Source organism: Toxorhynchites rutilus, chromosome 3 (assembly GCF_029784135.1).
Source record: "Toxorhynchites rutilus septentrionalis strain SRP chromosome 3, ASM2978413v1, whole genome shotgun sequence".
NCBI lineage: Eukaryota > Metazoa > Arthropoda > Insecta > Diptera > Culicidae > Toxorhynchites > Toxorhynchites rutilus.
Genome location: NC_073746.1, coordinates 235,237,326 through 235,260,977, shown reverse-complemented (window position 1 = coordinate 235,260,977; position 23,652 = coordinate 235,237,326). Strand labels below are relative to the sequence as shown.

At 40.9% G+C, this 23,652-nt stretch overlaps 1 protein-coding gene across 7 annotated transcripts in view; it reads left to right on the top strand.

Annotated features, from left to right (window-relative positions):
- Positions 1–9,627, top strand: part of LOC129775132 (katanin p60 ATPase-containing subunit A-like 1) — a 61,922-nt gene extending 52,295 nt beyond the window's left edge. For 6 of the 7 annotated variants that reach the window (XM_055779444.1, XM_055779443.1, XM_055779441.1 and 3 more), the window contains 4 exons: positions 1,599–1,930; positions 7,794–8,721; positions 8,783–9,016; positions 9,079–9,627. In XM_055779444.1, coding sequence (XP_055635419.1) covers positions 1,599–1,930; positions 7,794–8,721; positions 8,783–9,016; positions 9,079–9,277 — 1,693 coding nt within the window. In that variant the 3' untranslated portion in view covers positions 9,278–9,627. Of the gene's footprint in view, positions 1–919; positions 1,104–1,598; positions 1,931–7,793; positions 8,722–8,782; positions 9,017–9,078 lie in introns of those variants that run through there. The other variant, XM_055779445.1, reaches the window with a different exon arrangement.
- Positions 9,628–23,652: the final 14,025 nt, after the last annotated feature.

Here is a 23,652-nt window from a genome sequence, read left to right as displayed (position 1 = left end):
ATCAGCATTGAACATAGAAGAAGGTAACCCTGACTCTTTCCGTTTATCATTCACGTATCTTCAAATTCTTTTCGAATTCACTTTGAGCTTGTTTTGTAGTTCACGCTGATGGGCTTGGCAAACCCGTTTGTTAAGTCGCTTATACTGTTTGTTGGCGTTGTTATAATTTAGTTTGGATACGACCGTACGCTGTTTGCAAAATTTCTTAGAAGCAGCACGTTTATATGACTGTAGTCGCATAAGTAGATAATTGGACTAAGTTTGGTTAGTAGCTGGGCACGAAATGTTCTTTGGTACGCACTGATCGATCGCATTTACAACAATATTTGAAAAAAAAGGATGATTTTCTAATAAACAAAGCATTAAAACCACTTAATGATAAACATTTCAGTTTACATTCGAAAATGCATAAAACAACGAAAATGTATGCGTGTGATGTAGAAATACATAAGTGTTCTTCACCAGACTGCATGAGAACCGACGTTCTGCATCATTTCATCGTGTTTCACCTTGGATTTGAAGAAGTGACCAAATCGTGCCACGATTTCATTCACAACACGACGCACTAGCGAGCCTGTGTAAGTTGCCATCGGGTGGAGCTTAAATTAAAATATTTGCTCTCTCCACAGTGTATGTTCTCTGTTGCAGTGTTCGTTCTCTGCAGTTGTATTTCAAGCGACCGATTTACGTGCGACTTACGTGTCCATTTAACCAAAAAATGAGCTGACAAAATTGTCGTATAAAGTTCGGAATCAACAGCATCGTTGTTTTGAAACAGTGGTCATGCGGCCTCAATTCTTCCACAAGTTTAATTTTGTTAGCCCACAAAACAAGATCTTTCAGCAAAATCTTACTTTAAGCGGATCGACACAGATTCAATTGTCTAATGGACTCAGCAATCATTTGTTATCTTTTGCCAAAATTGACAATATCACAAACGAGTTGATGTGTTGTATTATCTGTGTGGCGAGTATATTTTCCATAGTGTGGGTCGTGTACCGGTAAAGTGGTAATAGTGTACTGGGACACTTACAAATGAGAACAGCACAAGATGTTCCAATGAAAATTAATACAATTTTACGTGTCCCCAGATTTGATACATGGTAAGCGTTAACGTGACTCTGGTGCTCTATTGTTGCTGTGCTGGTGAAGTTGAATTCCCAATGCTCTGTCCCTCACGAGTCATTAATTGTCGGCTCGTAAATGCTTTCCTGCTCAGAAGGATGGTAGCGAACCATACCGAAGGAACGATGGCGATATTTGACAGCTTACATCGCTGTTGGCACACAGGTGAAATTACCTGAATGGCACCTTGCTATTGGTGTCAAGGTTGCCACCAGGGAGGCTTTCAGGTATAGATGCGAATTTATTGTGGCGTTTAATGTGGGTCGACCCATAATTAACACGCACCAACATTTAAAAGTTGGTTATTTTATTTCTGGATCTAGAACTATTTTGGAGAGTGAACGATGAAATTCAGGTAGATTTTTTTTTACAGATTAGGGAATGCACAAATGAAATATAATTTGTTATTCACATTCATGTCTTATTTTCAAACAATACTAATGTAATTTTTTTCTAATTTGATCTCCCTCCAGCTCTCAACCCTCCACGTCCAGCTTTCAGCACATGGCCAGGATGATGGACACGTTGATATTGGACAACCTGGCACCGTTTGCATTCACCAAAATTACCACCACCCATCGGCCCTCAAGGATAACTGCAACGAACCTCGGTCCAGCGGGCGTTCCGGCAAGTTCTGGTGGCGGCAATGGAGGCACTATGGTCACTGGTGGAGGAGGTATGGGTGGAGGGGTGAAGAAAGCTACCAGCACATCGAATGTGACCGCCAGCTGTGGAGTCGCTGGCGGAGGTGTCAGCAGTTCGACGATTCGTGTCAACTTGCAGAAGAACAAAATTCCGACGCAAGGTCAGCATAATCATTATGCTACTTTTTCCTCAAATTTGGGTTGGTTTGGTTTTCATGTTGTTCGTTACAACGCACAGTTGTTTCACACAGCGTCTCTCTATCTAGATTACCCGAACATAGTGTTGACCTGGATACGTAAATTAACAGAAAACGATACAGTTAGTTCTTGGTGGTTGCTTGGACGAACTTTACACCTTTTTCGGCGTCGATAAGATTAACCTCTATTTTCGTTTGCTTTTCCACAACTCAAGCTTATGAATAGAAAATTTTGGTTCATTAAAGCTAGCCCTTGTAACACATAGATTGAGAACGGCAATATAATGTTGATCCGCATCCAGTGACCAGCAAGGATTCGTGTAAAATTAATGTGTTAGTTCGTGTTTCCAACAAGAGCCGAATATTTAAATACATCAGTGTGGTTTTACACGGTTCGCACGGCTGCAACAAATTCAACTAATCCCAAATTTTTAAACTTGAAGTGAAAAAAAATGTTCGCCAAATACTTTGGGTACTCATGATTTTATCTTAGTGAATAAATATAAATTGAAATCTGGTGCGCCCATGCCTAGGGGTAAATTTGTGGCGTGAGATTTTCCAGTCGTATTGGCGCAGCAAATTATTCACAAAACTGCAAATATTTCTGACCATCTTTCGCAGTAGTTGAATCCTGAATGAACAATAGACACGTTGTTGCAGTACCTAATATACAAAAAAATGATGGAGCCTGATGCTGATTGTTGACTCACTTCCGCATTCAATTGTATATTGCATAACTTCATTTTATCCCATCTGTTGATTTATTTAGGCTCATTAGCATATTAGCTATTTGTCACAGCTGGGGGACGATGGAAGGGTTGGAGCTCAACGGTACAATCTTGCGCTGAACCTTCTGCGTTCCTTGATATTTTCTTCAAATTTTCAACAATTAAAGCAACCTAGGGATTTTCGCATTGAGACATTGCAAAAAAAAAAACAATTCCAATATACACTCTGTCCAACTTCTATAAGACTAACCTGATTCTATTTCGTTGCAACACAAACAGAAATTCAACAAGATACATTCATACATTGTTGAATGCATTTTGTTCAAAAGAGTTGTTTGTTTATTTATTGTGCTTAAATATGATAATTTCAGCTGTCCAGTTTCTATAAGACCATTTCAAAATCCATAAGTATTATCAATGAAAAATTCAAAACGATCGGCGGATTTACATGCCAATAATTGGAAAACTTGGAAATTTCAAATTTCGGGCGATAACCTGGAAAATTCGTGTTAGAATACTATTTACCAAATTCTGCTGAACGGATTTCTGAATATTTTTCCATGTTTCCGAAATGGCGACCTTGAGCTATTCAATCGTGTTGTTCCGTTTTCCCTCAGTGTAGATTCTGCGTACAAGGATCTCCCTAAGATTTTCAACAGGATTCAAGTCTGGAGAGCAAACCAGTCTAAAAAATTATGTGTTTTGTCCTTATTCCATTGCTTAGTTTACTTGGATAGTAGCATTGTTTTGCTGGAAGTGAATTTTTTGTGACGATATCCACGCAAAAACGGTAGGAGAGAGGATTGCAAAACATGTATGTAATCCTTGAATGATGTGGAAGCTATCTTGAGCTTTCCGGTTGGACAGAATCCCGTCCAAACCATGCACGAGCCTCCACCAAAATTCCTGGTTGAAAAATACTGTTCCTTCTTTCGTAAACCACGCTATCACCCGTTAAAATCATCAGCACCATCCAAATTGAACTTTTTTCGTCAGTGAAGATAACCTATACATTGAATAATTTTTCGTTATGGTATATAGCAAAATGTATTCTTTTGGAAACATTGTTCGTCATCACATACCATCTCCCACTGTCGGTTTATGTGAGCTTTGGCAAAACTCAGACGTCTTCCGATGTGAGATAGTGTATGATTATGAGCTTTACCTTTTAAGCCCTCTTTATATAAGGATTTTTCACCAAAACTTGACGAATTGTCATCCGAGTAACATTTAAATTGGAATATTGCTTTATTTGCATAAGCAATTTTGAGGTATTCGAAGCTGTTCTAGCTATCTCCCGCTTATCCCGGTCTGAGAGGTTCGATTTTCGTGAAGCTCTCTCCTTTTGACCGTATCCTTGAGGATCCACCAAATAATTGAGAACTACTTGATGGTATCGTCTAATCCGACGAGCAATTTCTCTGATACCAATATTTTCTTGGTGAAATACATCGATTTGTGTTTCTTCTCTCTCCGTGAATAATTTTAACTTCGGCGTTTTCCAGATTTATTGATCAAAACAACATAAACAACGGAAAATGTAACTGGTCTTATAGAATCTTGACACTTGAAAAATACAAAAACATTCGTTTACGCTTAGCGCTTACACACACATAGATAAAAATCATGCAATAGGGCGCTTGCAGCCTGCATATGTATTAGTAATCTGTTGGGCAGGCAAAAGTGATCGCTGCATATGATTTATATAGATAAGATTGAGGTTCGTTTAAATAATTATTTTAGCGAAATAGTTACAATAATTACTTGCTACTCTAAATTAATAACATGCGAACATATGTTTCTTTAGATAAAAATATTTACTTTTAGCGTCAAAGCTATATACGTGGAGAAAAATAGAAATTTCTGTATCAAGAAACTTCCCTATCAATGGAAGCAAATTGATTATTCAAAAAGGTTCACAGAAACAGTGAAAACTGCACATTGCGATTGTATAGCCGGATTAGATGAAGTGTGTTCCCTTTTAGGCTTTGTGCTTTTTGCCCTTGAATGCTGGTCTCGTGAAGAAGTAAACTATAATGAACATTCGTTTGCAGATATCCTTAATCGGTTATTAATTCCGCCAAAAAAGCAGTTAATTATGTTGAATTAAGGAACATATTCAGCCAGAAAGATCAACCAACTCTCAGATGTGATTTCCGAGTATCTGAATGCTCTGCGGAGAAGTTAAATATGTTTATAAGAAAATTGATCGGAAACGAAGAAAATCCATCAACTGGGAACGACAGCTACAAAATTGGAAAATGTGTTTTATAAAAGTGTCCTATTGATCCGCAGGGACTGGCATGAGTCAGACGAAAAATTCATTCTCGGTCCTAAAGCTCCGTCGGGGCTCAACGTGTTAGATAATCCGGAGGAACTAGTGGATGCTGGACAGGCAGAGGCCGAGATGTTTGATAAAGTATCGCAAGTGAAGTGCCAGGCGGACTTACGGCCGGAACCTCAACCGATGAAAAGATGGATGTCGACATGTTTTTTAACCTTTACGTGGCTTTAGCGGTCAGCTGTTTCTCCGTTTTATCCACGAAGTTACTGAAAGAAATCTTCCGTTTGAAGTTCGGCCAAATTTTTTCTATCCTTCGCAGCTGGGGGATGTTGGTACGATGTTTATCTTCAGCCGATTCATCTCCTCCAATGATCTTGTTGTAAATACCAAATCGGTTATATCCAGCGAAGTGTCTCAGGATGTCCATCTTCTTCGCTCCGGGTGGAGCTGGTAGTGTGAAAAAATCACTCAAAAAAAAGGATTTTATTCAACGCCACTATTTCTCAAATTGCACTACCCACGAAAAATACTTTTTGAATGGAAATTAACGTACGAGACAAATATCCTTATATAACACTAATCACAAATAAAAATACAGATACTTCCTAATAATAATTTTTTTTCTTATTATTCGAATATATCCTTGTTTCGGGTAAGTTTTACATTCGGGTAATTTTGTTTCATTCGGATGAGTGAAATTCGGGTGAATGTTTTTCGGGTGATTGAATGAAACAATTTCCGAATTCAATAGCGAACAAATCCTAATTTAGGTCAATTCATGCATTGTAATAGATTACGTTCTTTGTTGTAAGTCTGATGTACGACATGATGCCTTGTTAATTTCATTCGTCTATCTTGAATTTCCGAAATATGTAAACGTAATTGCAAAACGATCAATTATTTCACAATTCCTTCTGAAGTTATTGCATCTCCAAAGTGTACGTACTTCACGAACTGCTTGATTTGTTGAACTTCAGGCACTCAGTTTTGATTTTGACATTTAAGTTGAACGCATATTGTTCAATCGACGTTATCGCAGCAAATTGTTATCAACATTTTAACAAACGGAACGGTAGAACGGTAGAAGTTTAGTGAGCTGAAGACATGTACGGATATCTTCCAATGCAGTTTTGAATAGCCGAGCCAAAGCGTTGTGTCCTGTAGTGCAAAAATACTAAATGTACAGAAGTGCCCCCAGCTTGCAGGCTCATTTATTTTGAAATCTGTGTTGGGGAAATTCATTCCGGCCTGCAGAAATGCATGCGAGTAGAAAAGTACCCGCATCCATTTTGCAATGCCGATTTCCTCAGGCTTATTGTTTTTGAAGTGTTAAGTCTTTGGCTGTTGTTCTGTGTTGGGAGAATACACAGATTCTAGCGATCGTACATCAACCGCAATCATAACGAAGTGGATTTCCGCTTATATACAAATTCGTGTGCTTTCAATCGCCTGTTTTGAAAGCAATCTTAAAGCTATTGAAACAATATTTTGGTTCAACAAGTAACAAGCATACAACGCGTAGACATTTTACCTTTCGAATAATGTGTTTATCATACCATTTCGTTTTCGGAACTTTGAACTTACACCCCAGTATACAAATGAAAGACGTACGTCAAAAAACTACGTAAGATGAGCTACGGACGATGGCGAAGATGCAAATAATCTGAAACGAAGTGTTAACTGAAAATAAGTCCTGCTCAAAACTTCAGATAAAGTTTCCAATGGGAATGATTCATGTGCATTGTCACTTTGTGCATTGCTAAATGGTTGATACAATATATAACAAGTTTTAGAAAATATAATCATAATAAACTCAGCTCACATAATCAATGGACTGTTGCCCCCGGGCGGGTTGAACAACATGTCTCACTCTGTATTCCGTAAAGTTACCCCCAATATTGAAACATTATGTTTGCAATGGTTCAATTGATAGAGTATGTTTATTGTGATCAAACGATTCGGGTGCAATGAGATTGGTAGTATGGATATTTCTGAGGAACAACATGTTGCTCGATCAAAGGATGTGTTTTCTTCGGAGATGTCTTCAAAACTATGCCTCAATTTATCTATAATTGATTAAGATTTTTCATCTAACGAAATGTGGATTGAATGTCTATCAAGCATCAATTTAACAATAAGTTCAACAATCAACAATTATGCGAATTGCAAATTCTGCGTCAGTTTTGTTGTTCAGCTGGAAATTTCTGATGAACTTTTCAATGAGTGAAATAGAAATAATTCAGCTGCATTACTACTTTGTACATTGGATGAAGTTCATGACATTGATATACACCAAATTTTTGAAATAAATTTATTATATTTTTTCCCATTCTTTACACAAGAGCCTTTCAGCTCCCTGAGCTGGTACGCCTAAAATTGAGTTAATATAGACTCACTTTATGAATTAAATTTTTTTTCTGACTTTAAACACATTTCGGCTGGTTTGTCACTTTTACTTCCATTTTTGGAAGAATTTCGAGAGTGAGAATTAAACTTGTGATCTCTGCGTGAGAGGTATGGAGGTTACCACTACGCCCGATCGCCTCCACAACATGAATTAAATGTTTATTATCAACTCCTTTGATCAACAGATTATGCAATATTCCATTCTTGCTTAAAACTGCTTAAAACTTTGCAGCTCATTCGTCTCTAGATGCGATATTGATGAGCTCACAGAAACCGAAAGTTAAGAAATGTATTGCAATCATATTTAAATTATATGATTTTAACACCATTAACACAATTTTTTTGTTTCAACCCGATTCCACAGATCGCATTCATCGAACGTTACTAAATAAATCTTTACCACTTTCAGAAGTCCATCCAAATCCGAGACATGCAAATATGGCTTCCAACGCGTCATCTCCCCCGACGGCAACGGATTCACGCTGGATTTCGTCGCTCCGCCGGCGGGACCCTGAGTTGCAACCAACGCTGCCTTCAATCAATCACTCCAATCACCAAAGTACCTCGTCACTTACGCACCAGCACAGCGTCGGATATACCAGCTCAACAAACACTCCAAGTGATCGTCGCAGCAGTCGCAACAGCGGACAGAAGTCATCACTCAGAAAAAGCCGGTCGGTGGAACGGATCAGAGCGAGAAAGATGGCTACTTCTAAGATAAAGGAACGACCGAAAAAGTCCTCTTCGGAAGAGGGCGGTGGGTCCGACGATCAAGAAGCGACTTCGGTGGAGGAAAATTCTCCGCAGCCGCAAAATTCTCCGGTGAAACGAATTGACAAATCGAAACTGTTTAACCCGATTGGGTACGAACCGCACTTGGTGGATACATTGGAGAAAGATATGTTGCAGAAGAATCCTAACGTTCAGTGGAACGATGTGGCCGGATTGAACGAAGCGAAAGCAATCCTTCAAGAAGCGGTAGTACTGCCAGTGATTTTGCCCGACTTCTTTCGGGGTATCCGGAGACCGTGGAAGGGAGTACTGATGGTGGGTCCACCGGGTACTGGTAAAACCATGCTAGCCAAGGCGGTTGCTACGGAATGTGGCACTACGTTCTTCAACGTGTCGTCGAGCACGTTGACTTCCAAATACCGGGGCGAAAGCGAAAAATTGGTTAGATTACTGTTCGAAATGGCTCGCTTCTATGCTCCTAGTACAATTTTTATCGACGAAATTGATTCGTTGTGTGCCTGTAGAGGAAGTGATTCGGAGCACGAAGCCAGTCGACGTTTCAAAGCCGAGTTGCTCATTCAGATGGATGGTTTGAATGCATCGAAGTAAGTGATTGAAAATTTATTATGTTGTGTAGCTCAAATCTGATCACATGTTTATTTATAGTGATGAAAAAATAATAATGGTACTGGCGGCGACCAATCATCCATGGGATATCGACGAAGCATTCAGAAGAAGATTCGAGAAACGGGTTTACATAGGTCTTCCGAATGATAACACTAGGAAAGCCTTGTTGGAGCTTTGTCTCAAGGGTGTGAATGTTTCATCGGATCTGGACACCGAGGTGATAGCGGACCAGTTGAGAGGTTACACTGGGTCAGACATCGCTAATGTTTGTCGGTAAGTTTGGAGCTTTGTGTTTCTGATTTCAAGCGGCTAACACGAATAAAAACGACTTACAGCGATGCCGCTATGATGGCCTTGAGACGACACCTCAGTGGTTTAAGCCCTTCGGAAATTAAAATGATCAGACGGGAGGAGGTAGATCTCCCGGTTACGGTACAGGACTTCCAGGATGCGATGATAAAGACACGAAAATCGGTTTCGGCAAATGATGTTGCTCGATACGAAACGTGGATGGATGAGTACGGATCGTGCTAGTGCTACATTTAAGAGCTCAATGGGAATCACCTTCATACGGAATTAATCACAAGCAGTATATACATTATGTCATTGCTCCTTTTCTATACTCTTATTAAACACTGAACGAACTCTCAGGTGGTGGTATTGAATCCTTGGCGCTGTTGTGTTCATTTGTAAAATCCTGATACAATTGTTTAGCTCAAATGTTATGATGTTCAAGCTTATTGTACTTTCCACGCCATATTGGAATATAAGCATTTTTTATATTATCATTGAAAGTAAATGCATCTTTTGAGTTTACTCGTGTTTTAGGACCAAGCAACTGTAACATTAAAAATTGAAAATTTTATATGTTATAGATAAATAAACCGCTGAGAATCACTAGCTTTGTGTTGTTTTTTTTTCTATTGAATAGTTCTTCGGTTCTTGTTTTTAAAGGGACTTTAACCCAAAGGCCATTCGTCCCTGAAGTCTGTTGAATAGTGTTAAATTAAGCCGATATATTTTCTCAATACTACACAAGTTACGGTCCACCCGGCCTTCCACAAAATAGGTTATCATATCCATATTTGGGGATTGCGCACAAAAATCGACGACTTCTTCGTTGCTGTCGCGGAATGTAATATGATTCCGCGACAGCAACGAAGAAGTCGTCGTTTTCATGGAGACCTGGCTAGACGACCGTATTTTCTCCCCACAACTGTTTGAAAAAACACGTTCACCGTTCACCGTAACGATCGTAGTCCACGCAACAACTCCAAATAGCGCGGCGGTGGTGTTTTGATAGCTTTCGCATCCAGGTCAGATAGTTTTATTGGTCCCATTCCAATGTGTGGCACTTTCAAAAGGGTTTGGGTCCAAATCCGGATGGAAGGTTTGGTCGTCAGTATCGGCGTAATCTTTTTACCACCCGATAAGAGACAACTGTGTCGAGAAGCATATTGATTCCACTGGAGCCATAATTTCTCAGCTTGAAACACAACACGATGCATTCGCGTTCGGCGACTACAATCAGTCTGGTTTAGTGTGGAACATCCCGTCGAAAGCTCCACCTTCCAATGAATTCTTACGATCACGTCTTTCGGTTCCTTCCTCGGCTTAACACAGATCAATCCAGTACTGAACAGGGATGGCTGCTTGCTCGATCTAGTGCTAGCAAATGATGCTGCATTATCAAGGTGCTCGATTGCCGAGGCCGCTGATCCAGTTATCCCGCTCGACACCGATCATTCAACACTAGAGGTTGACGTCAATCTACCGTCGCCAATTGAATTTGAAGTTGAACCTGATCTGAGTTGCCGCGACTTCCAGAATTTCGAAACATTTTTGAAGACCATCGATGATATGGATGCCATTGGTAGGTTTAAGGATATCATTACTCGTATCATCGCTGATTACGTACCATCACGGAGGGCTGCACAGAAACCAGTCTGGGGCAATAGACGGTTGGGAGAACTCAGAAGGATTGGAGGAGAGGATTGAGATCCTCTGCTCTCTGGCGTTTCTGCAAGTTTCGCTGTCCATGCTGAAAAAATGTGCTTCAAGCTTTGCGTACCTTTATTCTCATTGTTCATCAACGGAGTGTCCTCACTACTTCCACCTGGATATCACTTATTCCAAGCGGAGGACGTGAACATCTATATGGCATTCAGGAACGCTCTTGATTGCCTTAGGCTTCAGATTATAGTCGACTGTTTTGAAGCATGATGCTCAAGAAAAACAGGAAGTGGGTTATATCTATGGTATAACCGCAAGGGTGACGTAGGACTATCGTTGATTTAGAGATTATTTGTATGAAGTTGAATCTGAATTCATTCTGAAGGAATGAATATTTGGAGAACTTCGAAAACGAGAGCGTTACGTTGGAGGCACAAGGTTTTATGCATCCAATATTGGATACGGAAATATCCTACTGATGGGGAAGAATAATCTTCAGAAGCTATCCTGTTGATTGCGATTGATTGAAAAACCACAAAACCAAATGTATTTGGTCACAGTGTTACATGGATAGAAAACATTCAATTAAACTCTTTCACATGAATATATTTAGAAAATTACCAGAGGAACTGGCAGATTATTTTCAGTAACGATTAGTTATTTCCACATTTTCCTCGATACTGGAAGCCCGCCAGTGGTTAATGCCAACTCGATAACCACCTGTTAATAGCACTTGATTGAAACATATTTGGTCACAGTGTTACATGGATAGAAAACATTCAATTAAACTCTTTCACATGAATATATTTTGAAAATTCCCAGAGGAACTGGCAGATTATTTTCAGTAACGATTAGTTATTTCCACATTTTCCTCGATACTGGAAGCCCACCAGTGGTTAATACCAACTCGATAACCACCTGTTAATAGCACTTGATTGAAACATATTTGGTCACAGTGTTACATGGATAGAAAACATTCAATTAAACTCTTTCACATGAATATATTTTGAAAATTCCCAAAGGAACTGGCAGATTATTTTCCAGCAATGATTAGATCTTTCCGGAACTTTCTCGATGCTGAATGGCATCCTAACGGAAAGAGTTCTGCGCGTGTATGTGTCGATCCTTCGCCGTCCACCTCCTCCAGCACGTTAGGCAACGATGTTGTCTTGTCCATGTCCTCACGAAAAATGAATGTGTCTCACCACCAGAATATCGCTTAAGTATGCTTTTTGTGTGTGATTGAATCGAGAGAAGGTGTGGTTTACAATGGCAATTTGGAAGGCAAACTAGAGGGGAATGAACTCTCTGATCTCGGAACTTTCGGCGACTGAGCAATAATCGATTGCGAGCGCATACAATATTGGATACGGAAATATCCTACTGATGGGGAAGAATAATCTTCTGAAGCTATCCTGTTAATTGCGATTGATTGAAAAACCACAAAACCAAATGTATTTGGTCACAGTGTTACATGGATAGAAAACATTCAATTAAACTCTTTCACATGAATATATTTTGAAAATTGCCAAAGGAACTGGCAGATTATTTTCAGTAACGATTAGATATTTCCACATTTTCCTCGATACTGGAAGCCCACCAGTGGTTAATGCCAACTCGATAACCACCTGTTAATAGCACTTGATTGAAACATATTTGGTCACAGTGTTACATGGATAGAAAACATTCAATTAAACTCTTTCACATGAATATATTTTGAAAATTCCTAGAGGAACTGGCAGATTATTTTCAGTAACGATTAGTTATTTCCACATTTTCCTCGATACTGGAAGCCCACCAGTGGTTAATGCCAACTCGATAACCACCTGTTAATAGCACTTAATTGAAACATATTTGGTCACAGTGTTACATGGATAGAAAACATTCAATTAAACTCTTTCACATGAATATATTTTGAAAATTCCCAAAGGAACTGGCAGATTATTTTCCAGCAATGATTAGATCTTTCCGGAACTTTCTCGATGCTGAATGGCATCCTAACGGAAAGAGTTCTGCGCGTGTATGTGTCGATCCTTCGCCGTCCACCTCCTCCAGCACGTTAGGCAACGATGTTGTCTTGTCCATGTCCTCACGAAAAATGAATGTGTCTCACCACCAGAATATCGCTTAAGTATGCTTTTTGTGTGTGATTGAATCGAGAGAAGGTGTGGTTTACAATGGCAATTTGGAAGGCAAACTAGAGGGGAATGAACTCTCTGATCTCGGAACTTTCGGCGACTGAGCAATAATCGATTGCGAGCGCATACAATATTGGATACGGAAATATCCTACTGATGGGGAAGAATAATCTTCTGAAGCTATCCTGTTAATTGCGATTGATTGAAAAACCACAAAACCAAATGTATTTGGTCACAGTGTTACATGGATAGAAAACATTCAATTAAACTCTTTCACATGAATATATTTTGAAAATTGCCAAAGGAACTGGCAGATTATTTTCAGTAACGATTAGATATTTCCACATTTTCCTCGATACTGGAAGCCCACCAGTGGTTAATGCCAACTCGATAACCACCTGTTAATAGCACTTGATTGAAACATATTTGGTCACAGTGTTACATGGATAGAAAACATTCAATTAAACTCTTTCACATGAATATATTTTGAAAATTCCTAGAGGAACTGGCAGATTATTTTCAGTAACGATTAGTTATTTCCACATTTTCCTCGATACTGGAAGCCCACCAGTGGTTAATGCCAACTCGATAACCACCTGTTAATAGCACTTAATTGAACCATATTTGGTCACAGTGTTACATGGATAGAAAACATTCAATTAAACTCTTTCACATGAATATATTTTGAAAATTCCCAGAGGAACTGGCAGATTATTTTCAGTAACGATTAGATATTTCCACATTTTCCTCGATACTGGAAGCCCACCAGTGGTTAATGCCAACTCGATAACCACCTGTTAATAGCCGCGCGTGTATGTGTGTGTAGCGATGTCTTCCCAGGGAACCGTTTGTGGCATCACTCTCCTCCTGATAGATTCCCTTCTGGCCTAGGGTGCACAAACAGGCTCTTGGTGACACCGTTCATCCGCGCTTTCATGATAAATAAAGAGCTTCACCGCAACAGCAACAACATGCTCCAATCGCTGTTCAATTAGAACTGAGTGGATTTCCGAGCGCCGCTCGCTTATATACCGATTGCTGATTTCAATAGCCTGTTTTGAAAGCAATTTTAAGACTATTGAAACAAGTTTTTGGATCAAAAAGTAACAAGTATATAACGCGTAGACATTTTATCTTTCGAATGAAGTGTTTATCATACCATTTCGTTCAGTTGTTTAGGAGTTATTAACGCTCAAAATCTCGGTCTCCGGCGTAACGCTTTCGTTTTCGAAACTTTGATTTTACACCCCGGTATAGAAATGAAAGACGTAGTCCTACGTCAAAATGATGTCGCTCAGCATCTCGAAATACAGTACTATTTCGTTCCATCGGAAGTTTCTAGGATTGAGTTTATTCAGCGGAAATTCGTACTACATGCTCTCCAGAACCTTCCGTGGCGGGATACACTAAATTTTCCACCATGCGAGGCGCGTTGTCACCTTTTGGAACTGGAGACGCTGAAGAAAAGGCGGCTATGTTTGTCAAAATATTTGTGACCGGAGGAATCGAACCCGCTCTGGGAGTTCGAAACAGTCGTTTTTTTTTTGCATTTTTGGGAAGCTTATGCCCTCAGAAATATTGGCCTAAACGATTTTTATGAGCTTCTAAACAGCGATTTCTCATGAAAAATAACTCATTTTTGGCCGGCCTTTAAATTACACAATTCAACAGAGAGTATATACATCCGTTTTAAAATTATTATTTCACAATATACTACATAACATTACAGCATTACTTATATTAAAACATTCAACATTGATTACATTGAAACTCAATCGACCGACAATTATTCGACGCGTATACACTACATATTAAAAACTATCCTTTAGTGGTCAATTCCCGACTGCGATCGCTCCGCCGAAGTACAATTTCACAGCGCACTGATGTTACTGTTGATGTTCCTCCCATGTGCGATGTTTTGCTCTCCGTATAATCTTCGGGTGTGGTGAATTCATATTTGTTGTTCGCTCTACTCCGATGTTGTTTTCGTCTCCCTTCCTCACACGGTTGGATTATTTCTGTTGTTTCTGTTTGCTACGTTTTGTTTGCATGTTTTGTCTGTCGGGTTTTGGTTGTCTGTTATTTGCTGGTCGTTCACACCAGACAACACAGCTGATTTGTCCAGGGTGATATGCACCGGGGTGTAATGATAGTCGCAAACACAGCATCTACGCATCCGGCTGTGAACAGCGTTATAATCATATTGCGAGACTGATCTTATTTCCTTTTTAGATCGTTCCACCCTTTAATCAATCTGCATGATATTGGGGGGGCTGCTCAATGTGCCGCCATTATGCCAGGAATTGGCTGTAACTCACGCCGTTACGCATACCTCAACACCACAACACGAACATGTACTCCCTCTCTCTCTCATGCACACACATTAACCTTATTTCCGATGCGGGCAGCTCTCCCGTTGCTTGTCGCGGCCTCTCTCGGAGCGTGCGCGTCCCGCTCTTCCGTTGACCGCCTCCTTCTGGCGCGCTCGATCTTCGATATGCTGCTTTTTCTCACAGCCGCTTTTCTCCTCTACTTCTTATTCCTTTCGACCGGAAACGACCACCACGTGTGCCGCTTCTTATGGCGCTTAGCGAAATCTAGCACTGTTTGTCAAAATTTTCCTTTTCCTTTTTTTTGAATCGGCAAAACCTGCCCACTAAATCAGGCCACAACTAATACGCGTCACGACACTGGTTTCCACGGAATTCTCTTCGCGGTAAACCCTTCAAATTCATGGACTGACTTTCTCCTGCACTTTTGCAAACTCACTCCTTTTTGGCGTCACCCTCACGTTTTTTAACTTTAATCTTCTTCACAAGAACGGCCTTCCTTCGGTCATGTGACACCGGTAATTCCTCATGAAAAGGAAGTCACACCTCACTGCACCACCGAAACCAGCACTACGATCGCGGCGTTCACCACCATAAATCGCCTCACTTCCAAGAAAAACTCCGTCAACCGCGGCAATCTTGCCGACAAGCAAAACCGCAATTCCCCAAAATCAGCAAGGATTGCATTCCAGTCGAATTTCCACCATCAGCTGTAATCCGCAGAATGACATAACTTTGCAGCAACATCAGCAGCAACCACAGTATTTAATCCTCGATCCTTCTGCTACCACGATTGCCACAAAAAAAAACTTATTCTTCCACTCGGATCGAACTTTTACCAGAACTTTTACCAACAGCCTCCAATGGTTTTTTCTTAAGCCAGCTCCCGTGACCTTTTTTTCCACCATTGCCGACAATCGTTCAGCTAGAAGTCGTGTGTCTATCTCCTACTCGCTAGCTTGTTGCTCGCTCTCTCTACTGTTGGTGTATTGGTGATGCTCCTCCATCACCACTGATTCACTCTTGTGTAGTGATGATGTTGCGTGACGGTATGTTTCGATACACATGAGGTGTTGCATGAGAGCTTGTGTTGTGTTGGATGTGGTGTGTTGAGATTTGTCATCGTGCAGCATCAATATGATTGACAAATGTGATTACTAATGTAACACAACTCCACCATGAGAGCAGAGTTTTTTGTGAGACGTTGCAAAATGTCTCACAAAAAACTCTCAACTTATGTTTTCTGTGAGCTTGAGTAATATGTGCAGATGCGGGTGTTGTGAAGTCGAGCTTCACTTTTTGTCTTGGTGGGTAGGTAAATTTGATATTGTTGTTGCTCACCGCACTTTGACGAATATTTGAATGACCGTTTGGTATTTTGTGAGCGCTCGACTCTTGGTTGGCAGGTCTTTGCCTGTCGACATAGCTTTATACTTTAATCCGATTTAATATCTTTGGCATGGTATTGCCCTCTCTTCCCCGACAACACGTCCTCCAACATGTACAAGTTTGCTCCCAGAATTTCTCTGATGATCGCCGGAACGAATTTCGGGTTTAATTTCTGATTTATTTTATCTATCCTCAATGACAGACTAAAATTTCGCCGCCACACTAAATCTCCTACGTTGAACGACACGACTCTCGTACGCAGATTGTAGCGCTGCCTGGTTTTCTCATGGTTGTTTTTTATTCTTTGTGTAATGAAATTTTGTATACGTTTGATCGAGGAGAGACGAACGTCTTGCGCCAGCTTCGGGTCGTCATGTGTGTTCAGCTCCTGCTGCGCATAAAGATCTGTATGCAGAATCAGAGGTCTCCCGAAATTGGCGACGTGCGGACTCACCCCCGTGACGTCATGCTTGGCACTATTTATTGCTGCCGTAATGGCTGAAAGATTCTCATCCCAGGCCTGGTGATCTTCGTCTAGCAAGGCTCTAATGCTTGTTATTAAAACACGGTTTACTCTCTCTGCGTTGTTAACCATAGGGCAGTAAAATGCCGTCTTCATGTGTGATATCTTATGTTCAGCCAAAAAAGCTTTGAAAGCTGCTGAAACAAATTGCTTCCCGTTGTCTGATAATATGATGCGTGGTCGTGAGAATTTTAGGAACACTTGTTGCTCCAGAAAGTCGATCATCCTTAGAGTGTCCGCCGTGCGCATTGGTTGGACTATTATATATTTTGTTATCCAGTCCACTATTACTAACATAACGGTGTTTCCTCGCCGCGAACGTGTGAATGGACCAACGAAATCAATGCTTATCAATTCCCATGGAAGGCGGGCAGGTTTCGCTGCTCCCATATTAGGCATCATACAGCTGTTTGGCGCTTTGGAGGCTTTACATATGGTACAGTTTCTTACATAACGTGATACATCCTCCCTTATTTTGGGCCAGTAAAAGTGTGTTTGAAGCTTTTGAAAGGTTTTATGAAATCCCAAATGTGCTGCTGAAGCTTTATCGTGGAATTCCTGGATGATTTTGGCTCGTTCCGTTTCTGGGACTACTTTTTTCCATGTGTGCGTACGCGAACCTAGCTCGTCTCTACACAAGCAATTTTTATATAATTCATCATTCACAATTCTGAAATCGGGGAAATCACTCTGATTTTTTCTAACACGGTCTGATAATCTTTGGTACTATGTGTCCGCAGTCGTGTTTGTGGTGAATACGGACGCCGCTGCTATTCTGGAAAGTGCGTCAGGTACAACGTTTATCGATCCTTTTCTGTACTTGATGTCGAAATCGAATGCGTTGAGTCTTAACAGCCACCGACTCATGAAGGCAGTGGGATTTTTCATCGATTTGAGGTAGCTAAGCGCTGCGTGATCACAATAAACGGTGAAACGTACCCCTTCTACATAACCTCTGAATTGTTCAATTGCTCGTATTACTGCCAGACACTCTTTTTCAGTTACGGAGTATTTACGTTCTGATGATTTAAGTTTCTGCGAAAAATAGCAAATTGGGTGCTCTTCATTGTTAAGGTCTTGGGTGAGGACGGCTCCTATAGCAGTGTCACTCGCATCGCAAGCTATGGAAAATGGCTTCGTGTAATCGGGCATCGATAGGACTGGTGCGGCGACTAGGGCAGATTTTAGTTTTAGAAAAGCGTCTTCGGCTTCAGAAGACCATTTGAATTTTAGCTTGGTCTTTGTTAGCTCCGTGAGGGGCACAACGATCCTTGAAAAGTTTGCGATGAACCGGCGATACCAGTTGCAGATGCCTAAAAACCGCTGTACCTCTTTTCTTGTTGTTGGTGTTGGGAATTGGACAATACACGCTATTTTCTCATCGTCAACATTCCAACCCTTTTCATCTAAAATGTATCCCAAATATTTTAGTTCGCTGCGACAGAAATGAGACTTTTCAGTAGAGATGGTTAGGTTCGCTCCTCTCAAGCGCCGTGCCACTTCTTCCAGCAGTTCAATGTGTTCATCAAAGCTATTTGCGCAAATTATGATGTCATCTAGGTAATGGAACACTTTGGGCTCCATGTCCGCGAAAATGTGAGTCATTAATCGAGCTAATGCTTGACTGGCTGTGCACAAACCGAAAGGAACTACTTTAAATTGGAAGTGTCCGCGTTGAGGTATTGTGAAAGCTGTTAAGGGGCGTGATGTTTCTTCCAGGGGCATTTGCCAAAACGCATCCTTTAAATCGATCGATGATATGTATGAACAGCTGCTCAAATTGTTCATGATTGACGATATTTGTGGTATCGGATAGCCCTCGTTTACCATAATGGAATTCAAGTGACGCGCGTCCAAGCATACACGGTATTTACCTGTTTTCTTTTTAACTGCGACCAGCGGGTTGTTCCAGGGTGAAAAAATTGCTTCCTCTATTACATCCAGCTCTAGCATGCGGTCCACCTCTTTGTTAACTTCATCCAGGACGTATTTTGACATTGGATAATAACGTTGCTTTCTCGGTTTTGCATCACCAACGTCAATTCTGTGGATATACTTCATGGTTCTTCCCAATTTTCCCTCCACGGCACCTGGAAATTTTCTTACAGTATCCTCTAGAAGCTGTGTTTGTTCATACGACAGAGTTCTTGAAACTTTCGTTTGCTGTTCCGTGTCTTCATCATCATCCTTCGTTTCCAATGAGCAGCACACGGGTTTTACTCCAAAAGTATTCCAAAAATTCATACCGAAAATTATACAATCCGGTAGTGTTGGTAATAGCAATGCTGTTATTGTTTCATTTTTACCGTTGTATACCACGGGAAGTCTGACATATGATTGAATCTTGTGTTCTGTACCATCCGCGGTTTTAATCGCGCCTTCGAATGCAGTTTTTCGAAGTTTTAGGTCATTAATCGCGTGCAGCAGAGATCCACCTAGTATAGAGCAGTTTGCGCCGCTGTCTAATAGACCGGTGAATCGTTTGCCCATTATCTGTACAGTTGCGTGTGGACGATTATCATTTTCAGGGTGTATGATTAAGGAACTAATGTTATGAAAATCTTTCATGATTGAGGGATCATAGAAATGCGAGGATACAGGCCCCTCTATTGTTGGTTCCCCGCTTGTACGTTTCCCGGACGCTGGCGGCAAGTCGTGCAACTACGAAGCGAGAACCCCTTTTGTCCACATCGGTAACAAAATAATACCGCCTGTGGCTTCGTACAATCCATGAAGCGATGGCCGGTTTCATCGCAATTCCAGCACATCACGTTTGCTTGCCGTAAACCACTTATTTCTGGCGTTTGTTCTGTTCGCTGATTCTCATAACGATTTTCCTGTGGTCGATTATCTTGCTGACTCTGCCTAATCTCTCTTCTCTCGAAATTTATCTTCAATGCATTAACTTGTTGTTTGAGCATTTCGATGTTTTTATGCATGTCTTCCGCTTCCTGCTGCTCTTGCTCGGTCTTCGTACACTCTGCATCCGGCGTGGAGCTCTCTGTTTCTACTACGTGTAGCCTCCAATATCGTGGAACCAGCTGTTGCGTTTTGACGTGGGACTACGTCTAACCGGAATATATGGAGGGTAAAATGAAAACCTAAACACAGAACATGCAGGAAAAAATGAAAGATTTCGAATGCTTATAGCTCGAACATTTCGTACTGGATAGGAGAGATGTTTGCATCACTTGATAGGGAATATTTCTACGCATCTATCGCAACTAACAAAATGTTGTTTTTCATTAGATAAACAATTGAATAACTGTAAAATATTAGGCGTTATCTAAACACCCTAACTGCATCGTTTTGATTGGCCCGATTTATGATTTCCCTAACACAGCCATCAAAACCAAGCAGCCTTGGGGAAATCGGCATTGCAAATACTTGAAAGTAGGGGGACTTTTGTTCTCATCGAAAAACGTTCCCTAACACAGACTTTAAAACCAAGCAGTGAAATCGGCATTGCAAACACACGAAAGAGCCTAGAGGCGAGTGAACTGAAAAGTTTAAACCCTCTTGAAGTCAAAAAGAAGAAAAAGAACACACGAAAGTAGGGCGAGCTTTTGTTCCTACCGAAATGTGTTCCCTAATAGAGATTTCTAAACCAAGGTGCCTGGAGAAATCGGTATTTCAAATTCATGCAAGTCGGGGGTATTTTTGTTCCGACTGGAATGTGTTTCCCTAACACAGACTTCAAATCCATGAAGCGTGGGGAAATCGGCATTGCGAATTCATACAAATCGGGGGTATTTTTGTTCCGATTGAAATGTGTTTCCCTAACACAGACTTCAAAACCGAGGTTTCTGGGGAAATCGGCTCTGCAAATAAATGCAAACTGCGAGTACTTTTGTCCTCGCTTGCCTTTGTGCAGAGTGGAATATGTCTGTCCTAACATGATCTTCTAAACTTAGGAACCTGGGAAAATCGTGCAGCCACTAGAAGCGAATGAACTTCCCAGTTTCAAGCAAATTCGAGATTCGAGAAGTATGTACACTTTTGGGATGTAAACTTCAGAGGGAAATGTAAAATAAAATAATCGTTTGATAATTTTTTTTGTCTTTATTGACAAAAAACTTAGGCTGAAAAATAGGCTGGTTCATCAAACGTTTGATAATTCTTCCGTACATATATTTTGTTCTAGTCATCATACCATAAAAGGTCCGTCATTAAATTTACTTGTAACGAAGAACAATCAATCACAATAAATGAATTGACTTTACACGGCATTTGTTCATTTTTTTCACTCACAGAGCAAATATTTTTTTTTTTTTTTTTATATCTGTATTATAGTGATTTTCAACTCATTTGGCTGGTTCGTCACTTTTACTTCCATTTTTGGAAGAATGTCGGGAGTGAGAATTGAACTCGTGACCTTCAGCGTGAGAGGCATGGATGTTACCACTACGCCAGATCGCCTCCACAGAGCAAATATATTGAACTCAATTGAATTTGGAAACTGTTTCATTCAATCAAGAATTTAATCAATACAAACGAATGATTGCTAAGCTAAGGTAGTTCCACGTGAACCTTGCGGTTATATCATAGATATAACCCACTCATTTTTTGTTTTCATTACAGGAGTAGCCAATGTTGGTTCTAAAAGAACGTCATGTGGTAGCGGTATGCGTCGTTGTACGTCTTGTAGTTTCCTTAACTCATCGAATTCTTTGCAAGCTCGAACCAGCTGGCTCATTGTTGTTGAGTGCTGGGCGGCTGCTATTGGAGCGTATGTGGAATTCATGTTCTTTTTAATGATGAAAATTTTCTCCTGCTCGCTCATCGGTGGGTCCACATAGTGGAATAATGTCGAGATGTCCTGATAGAATTTATGGAACGATTCATTCTCTCCTTGCAAACGGTGATATGCTTCCACTCGTAGAATGAACTCGTAGCTGCTTGGAAGAAATTCACATCTTATTCTCTTCTTGAACGCTTCCCACGAATCAAGCTGGCCGCTGAGGTATGCATTCCCATACCACGTGAGTGCATCATCCAACAGTAAATGTTTTATGTTTTTCAATAACACTTGTTCTGGCACCGCTTCCGACAATGCAAAAATCTCTACTCTTTGGAGAAAAGTGTTCAACGACGTCCCATCTTTTTCCCCTTTGTAACGAAATGGCCAGTTGTGAATGGCTTTGCACGTTCTTCTTTCATCTAACTGCATCCGCCATGCTGCATTCTCTTCCGGCCGCAGGTAACTTGTCACCCAATCATTCCGCATACGATTTTCATAGAAGTGCTCTCTCATCGGTTCTCTGTCAGTCGGAGCCGCATATGGTGGAGGTGGATATTCCTCATTCAGCCTCCCCCTCGAGGTTGTATAGTTTGCCGAGTTATTCACACCCCGTAGTGCTGCAGCGTTCACCCGATCTTCTAATGATCTCCATCCCCGGCGTTTGGCCCCATCGAGCGGACTGGTTGATTCGTGCCTGGTGATTGCTCTTCCTGTTGAGGTATAGTCAATGGTGATCCCTGTTGTGATTGGATCCCTGTTGTCGTTGCTGCTTGATCAACCTCCGTTTGCGCAATTGAGCGCGTCGTCTTCGGTATTGCCCCGGTTGTGCCTGGATTGTCCCTCTTGCTACTAGTATTCAAATTTTTGTGACCTTTCCCCAAAGCATCGTCTATGTCTTCCAACGCAAATTGCACCAGTAAGCACAGCGACGTGTGTGTGTCTAGAAGGTTGACTGTTGGCTCAATAATGGCCAGACGGTCACGATAGTGGAAGAAACGAGAGCGAGCTTGACGAATGAACGTCAAATCGCTCTTTTGGAAAGCGCTATCTAATATCAACAGCAATTCGTTGATATTAAGCTGACATGAATTTATGTTTGTTTCTACATCCATTACGTAGGAAGAGTTATCATAAAAAATATGCTTTATTGCGTCTTCTTCTATTAATGCTCGTAAGCGAACCGCTCTGGCTCTTCGTGGGAGCGAGCTTAAACTTGAAACGTGACGCAGTGCCAATTCATAATTGATCTCCTCTTCAGTGAGGCACGCAGGATCCATATTCGCTTTATTTATGTTTCAATTCACTGATAATACACATCAATAATCATCAATTCCTCTATATTCCTAGCTAGATAATTCAATTCAATAGAGCCTTCTGGCTTCAAACATGCACCATGTACGATATTCCAAATTCAAAACATGCACCTTGTGCGAATATTAATTCAAAACCTAAACTGAGAGCTATGCAATATTACAACAAGTGCGAAGTTTATGGGAACTTCTAAACCTTCGCACCGTTGGTACTTAATCTTAATTTAACTCATCCACACCATCACGAACAGCATAATTGGGGTTCGAGTTTAGTTGGGCGCCATTATTGCGAGACTGATCTTATTTCCTTTTTAGATCGTTCCACCCTTTAATCAATCTGCATGATATTGGGGGGGCTGCTCAATGTGCCGCCATTATGCCAGGAATTGGCTGTAACTCACGCCGTTACGCATACCTCAACACCACAACACGAACATGTACTCCCTCTATCTCTCATGCACACACACTCACCTTATTTCCGATGCGGGCAGCTCTCCCGTTGCTTGTCGCGGCCTCTCTCGGAGC